The sequence below is a fragment of the Azolla caroliniana genome, unplaced genomic scaffold (genome assembly GCF_043228905.1).
Source record: "Azolla caroliniana isolate FFs.n. ecotype wild unplaced genomic scaffold, voAzoCaro1.0.p SCAF_4, whole genome shotgun sequence".
Classification (NCBI taxonomy): Eukaryota; Viridiplantae; Streptophyta; class Polypodiopsida; order Salviniales; family Salviniaceae; genus Azolla; species Azolla caroliniana.
The window spans coordinates 4,828,848-4,834,847 of NW_028230439.1; the positions used below are offsets into that span (position 1 = coordinate 4,828,848).

Consider the following 6,000-nt stretch of genomic DNA (forward strand, 5'->3'; position numbering starts at 1 on the left):
TTGTAAAATTGAGTGTCTATCTTCTAAATGGAAGTTTTATTGTGTAAATTTGTTAAATATTACACAACTATATGCAAGTATGTGCCTAAATCTTAGCTGTAAAGAATACATTCCAAATGTGAGATATTACATTATAAGAAATACATATGTTCATAATGATTTATAATCTTATGAATGACTACTAAGATTTTGATTTTGACTCTTATTTAGAAGAGTATGATCTGGTTTCTTTCATGATCGTGTCATGTGTAATAGGATAAGATCAAGTGAAAAAAGGTAGAATACATGAATATGTTATGATGTTGTGTTGAAATGATGGCAGTTGGTGTGATGAGATAGGGTGAGACATATAATTATGAATATAATGTGATAAGATCATTTATGATACAATTTACTATGACATAAGGTGACATGAAGATGTGATTTCCATCAGGACAAGATCTTTCGGATCACTTGTAAAAGGATGTGTTGACCTCATCATTTAAAGTATGATAACATGAGAACACAATGAATGTAGTGTGATGATTGATCGTGGTATTCCACAAATATCTCAATTTTTTTGGTGATTAATTATGAATAGAGTGCGCATTTCTTGACTTGTGTGGTCTAATTTCTTAACGGAGGTTCATGCAAAAAGTTACTATTGAAAGTTGCGAAGCATAAACGAAATTTCCCTTAGGCTCATTAAAATTAAACATGCATGAACAAAATTTCCTTTAGGCACATTAATTCTTCATATAAATGAGGGTCTCCTATATGACGACACTCTTAAATAATTTGTGATTTTGAGGTTTTCATGAGCTTTCTCTATGCTCAAGGAAACAACATATAAAGATAACTTCAAACAATAGTCAAATAATGTACACAACACTAACTGCAAATTTATCTTTATCAATAGTGCAGATTTTGTTGACTACATCTACAATTATTCCATGCCTTAAATCTAGAGTAAGATTATGTGGATGAAGTAGGGAGATTTACCAAAATTTGGATTGGCACTTGTCTTTCTCTTGTATTTAAAATCAAATCACTTGAATGATAGTCAATGAATTAACTGTCATGCTTATTTAAGGTCCAATAAATTTTGAAGAACCCATGGGTTTCTACTATTTGAGGTGGGAGGCTTTAGCTATTAGCAATGTAACTCGGAATTCAAATTGTCTTGGATCAAGCATGAGATTCATGACATGTTACAAGATATGCTAGGTTGATATAACCCCTTCAAAGTCTTTGGATCTACGAGTTGGTAGCTCGGCTCTCAACTCCACAATGGTTAGAAAAGTTGAAATATTTTTTTCATCATTTCATGAGCATAGCCTCAAATATATTCTTTCAAAAAATGAGGCACCTTTATTTGGTTTACATGTCTTCTAATTATTTGTAGAAATCAAAATACCATTTGATAACTCTCTTTCGGCCCAACTACAAATGAGGGGGGAATTCATCATAAACAAACATTTTTTGTTATTCGTGGTGATATTTCTTAACAAGCCTAAACTTATCATAAACCTATCCATTACGAGGGAAACAATATGACAAATGAAGCATATACGTTGTTGAAAGAGAAGCTAAATCAACTCTCCAAAAAGTGAAGGTAATATGAGGGTTCTATCCATTCTTGTTGAATCGTTTGAAAGGAAGAGGAGTTTGTTTTCTTAAAGTCTTCTCTAAAGGGCTATAAATGACAGTTACAACTTACAACCAAGACATTAACTTATCCAATTCCTCACTTGACAAAATCGGAAAAGGCAATTTGACCTTTCAAACATCCCTTCTTCTATGTAGGCAACCATAACGGCGACCTATATTCCTTCATATATATCATTAATAAATAGAAAAGAGAGGTTTCAGGTTTTAGACATGATTCTAGGGATCATCACAAGGATACAATCTTCAACACAATTGCTAGTGCTTTGTTATGGAGCATTTGGAAGGGTTGGAGTTCCAAGTCCTTGGGGGTGAACATGACAATACTTTGAAACTTTGACATTTATTTGGCGAAGTTAGTTGCACCATTTGGTTTTTCCTAGGGAACCCTAGAAATTAGGGATGCTTTCCTTAAAGCTTGGAAGCATTGTTGCCTTTCTTTAATTTTGGAATAAATAATATATTACATGGAGACATACAACACCATTTTAGTTCATTTAACGTTGTGTTCCTATGTGGTATAGCTGGGTTTCTTGGCTACACCATTGTATATACTATGCTTCACACTTCCCTTGTATATACATAGCATGACAACTCCAAAGCATATTTTAACAAATGTAATATTCAACCCATATTTTCTTAGTGAAGAAGAATCTGATACACCCTACATTGCAATTGTACCTATGTTTCATGTTAATATATATTTACATATTAAGTTCCTATTTACTTATAATGAGGGACAATAGAGTGATCACAAATCATTTTCATTTTATAGTGGTGGCCACTAAAGTTAGTTAGTTCACCTAGCACATATTTTCTATTACATCTACTGTTTTGCACCCTCGACATTTGAAAGGTAATAGTTTCCATCTCTTCATATATGTCTTTACTTCGAGAATGTTTTGCATTCTCTAACCTTGCATTAAACCACAGATTATTTCCTTGCTTCACCAAAGCATCATAATTTAGACTCAAAGGATCAATATTTCCTGCCTCTTTTTGAATACCCAGATTTGCACTAACATTCGCCATAAGAGCATAGGCTGAATCACAACCCTTTTTTAATTTTATTGCTTGATCAAAAACCAAATTTGCAAGTTTCAAATTTCCCCATTTTCTACAAGCACTCAATAGTGCAAGCCAAAGAACATCATAATCACAAGGAGGTATCATCTGAGCAAGTAACATTGCCTTGTCAAAATGGCCTATAAATCCAAGAAAAGACGCAATGCAATTACGGTGCTCAACACTTGGACTGATACCATATTTACTTGTCATACTCTCGAAAAGAGAATTTCCCTCATCCCATAAACCCGTGCGAGAACACGCAGTAAGTATACAAAGGAAAGTGACATTATTCGGATCAATTCCTTCACTTTGCATCCTTTCAAAACATTTCAGTGCTTCATAACCTTTCCCTTGGTGAGCATAACCAGCAATTAATGAAGACCAAGATACTATGTTTCTAAAAGGAAGTTCTTCAAGCACATATTGTGCTAAGGCAAGCATACCGCATTTTGCATACATGTCTACTAAAGCACCACCAAGTACTATATCTTTATCTAATAAACCCCTTCTCAATATGTCACCATGAATTTGTTTGCCAGTGTTTATTGCCCCTGTGCTACCACACGCTTTTAAGATGCAAATTAGTGTGACTTCATCTGAAGAAAAGCCCTTGTTTTGCATCTTCTTGAAACAAAACAATGCTTCATGACAGAGCTCTTGTTGTACAAACCCTGTAATTAGTGCATTCCAAGACACTACATCTTGAACATGCAGATCTTCTAGCACCTTTTGTGCCTTTTCCGGGAACCCACATTTGGCATACATATCCACCAAAGCATTGCCAAGCACAGTGTCATTCTCTAATAACCCCTTACTCAAAATCTCATCATGAATTTGTTTGCCTGTGTCTAGGGCTCCTGCACTTCCACAAGCTTTCAAGATGCAAGTATAAGTGATGGTGCTTGCATAGTGTCCCTGTCTTTGCATCTGTTCAAAACAGGTCAATGCATCAAGGCATTGCCCTTGCTCCACATATCCTGCAATTAGAGCATTCCAAGTGGCTTCATTACAAGCAACGAGTTCTCCAAGTACTTCTTGTGCTTTCCCAAGCATACCACATTTGGCATACATATCTACCAAAGCAGTCCCTAGTGCAATATCCTTATCCAACAACCCCTCATCCACAACCTCATCATGAATTAGTTTCCCTTCGTTTATAGCTCGTGTGTAGCCACAAGCTTTTAGAATGCAAATGAAGGTAACCACATCAGGTGAGAGACCACAGCTTCGCATTTGTTTAAAACATAAAAGTGCTTCATGACATTGCCCCTTGTGTGCATATCCTGAGATTAGTGCAGACCAAGAGACCACATCTTGAACAGGAAGCTCTTCAAACACATCTTTTGCTTTTCCGAGCATACCACATTTAGCATACATGCCTACCAAAGCACTCCCAAGTAGACTATCCTTCCCTAACACGCCCTTACTCAAGATTTCATGATGAATCAATTTCCCATTGTCTATAGCTCCAATGTTCCCACAAGCTTTAATTATACAAAGATATGTTGACAAATTTGGAGAGAGGCCATCTCTTTGCATTTGTTGAAGACAGTTCAGTGCCTCATGGCATTGCCCCTGTTGAACATACCCTGCCATTAGTGCATTCCAAGAGAGTGTGTTTCTAATAGGAATCTCCGCGAGCACCTTCTGTGCTTTTCCGAACGCACCACATTTAGCATACATATCAACCAAAGCATTACCAAGGACAATATCGTTCTTCAACAAGCCCATGGTAGTAATCTCCTCATGAATTTGCTTTCCTTTATCTATAGCCCCTATGCTACCACATGCCTTCAGAATGCACGTGAATGTAATAGAATTTGGGCTAATTTCTTCACTTAGCATTTGATCGAAACAAAGTAATGCCTCATGGCAGCGTCCACATTCAGCATAACCTGCAATCAACGTTGACCAAGAGACTACATCTCGGACTGGAAGTTCTATAAAAACCTTGTGGGCTTTCTCAAGCACTCCACATCGAGTATACATATCCACTAAAACATTACCTAGTATAATGTTCCTTTCCAATAAGCCTTTACTCACAATCTCTTCATGAATTTTCTCCCCCTTGTGTATAGAGCCAGTGTGGCCACATGCCTTCAAAACACAAGAAAAAGCGACAACATCTGGCGAGATCCCTTCATTTTGCATTTGTTCAAAACAGATCAATGCTGTGTGATCTTGACCATGTTGAGAATAGCCTGAGATTAGAGCAGACCAAGAGACTACATCACGAAAAGGAAGCTCATCGAGCACTTCTTGAGCTTTCAGAATCATACCACATCTAGCATACATACTAATCAAAGCACTAGCTATAAAAGGGTTATTTCCCAGTATCTTCTTTTTCAGAAGTTGATTATGTAATCTGGTGCCTTCACATATATCCTTCTTTCTTGCACATGCCTTGAGTACGGCCATCACAGTGAAATCTTGCTTATGACTTCCATTCCTATTAATCTCCTTACATTGCTCTGTAGCTAAAAATGCTCTTCTTCTTCTGAGATCTTCATGAAGCCAATGGGGATTATATAACCCATCAATCCACAAAGATTCACGAGTCATGGTGTTTCTAAAATCAGGAGATTTGGATGTACTCTGGATGAAAAGAGAAAGTAAAAAAGAAAATTTATCAACACGCAGACATATACACACGTTCTGAAGAAAAAACGAAAAATAAAGAGCTACTGCATGCAAATCTCTCTCTTTCTCATCATTATCATCATCGCTTACCTTGGTGTTACGATTGTCATACCACTGTGTAGGATTTGTGAAGAAGTCTTTCCATAAGAGATGCGTCTTTGTAGAGGAGCCACTAGATTTCTTCAATCCCCGCATAAGCTCTTGGGGCAGCATTAATTTCTTCTTCTTCTTCTTCTTCTGCTTCTTGTTTCCATGTTAGAGCTGTAGCTTATAGCAGTAAAGAAGACATGCTTGGTAGTTTCCACATCCTATTTCCCTCCTCAAGTCTTGGGTTCAAATCTCACTTGACCTCTCTCTACCCACAAAAACGTATCACTCACTCCATAATAACGTCTCTCTATCAAATCTATACATATGTATATGATATACATATATGTATCTATAATCAATTAATCACCTTCTCTGTCTTTGCCATCTCTTGAGTGTACACATCCCGCGACCTTTACCAACCAACGCCTCTGGACCATTGCGTATTCCCACGTGTCATTGGTGTCCCCAGTAGTAGGCGGACCGAGACCCTTGGACCATTGTGTGTTCCCATGTGTCATTGGGCTCCATGTGGGCTTGTCCCAATAGTAGGTGGAC

The 6,000-nt window shown here is 37.1% G+C and overlaps 1 protein-coding gene across 1 annotated transcript; it reads right to left on the bottom strand.

The window, feature by feature from the left end:
- Window positions 1-2,303: 2,303 nt before the first annotated feature.
- Window positions 2,304-5,688, bottom strand: LOC147864930 (pentatricopeptide repeat-containing protein At4g04370-like). The gene is made up of 2 exons (XM_087317594.1): window positions 5,446-5,688; window positions 2,304-5,310 (listed from the first exon to the last, which is right to left on the bottom strand). The coding sequence occupies exons 1-2, from the start codon at window positions 5,566-5,568 to the stop codon at window positions 2,371-2,373; spliced, it is 3,063 nt and encodes a 1,020-aa protein (XP_087173720.1). The 5' UTR covers window positions 5,569-5,688; the 3' UTR covers window positions 2,304-2,370.
- Window positions 5,689-6,000: the final 312 nt, after the last annotated feature.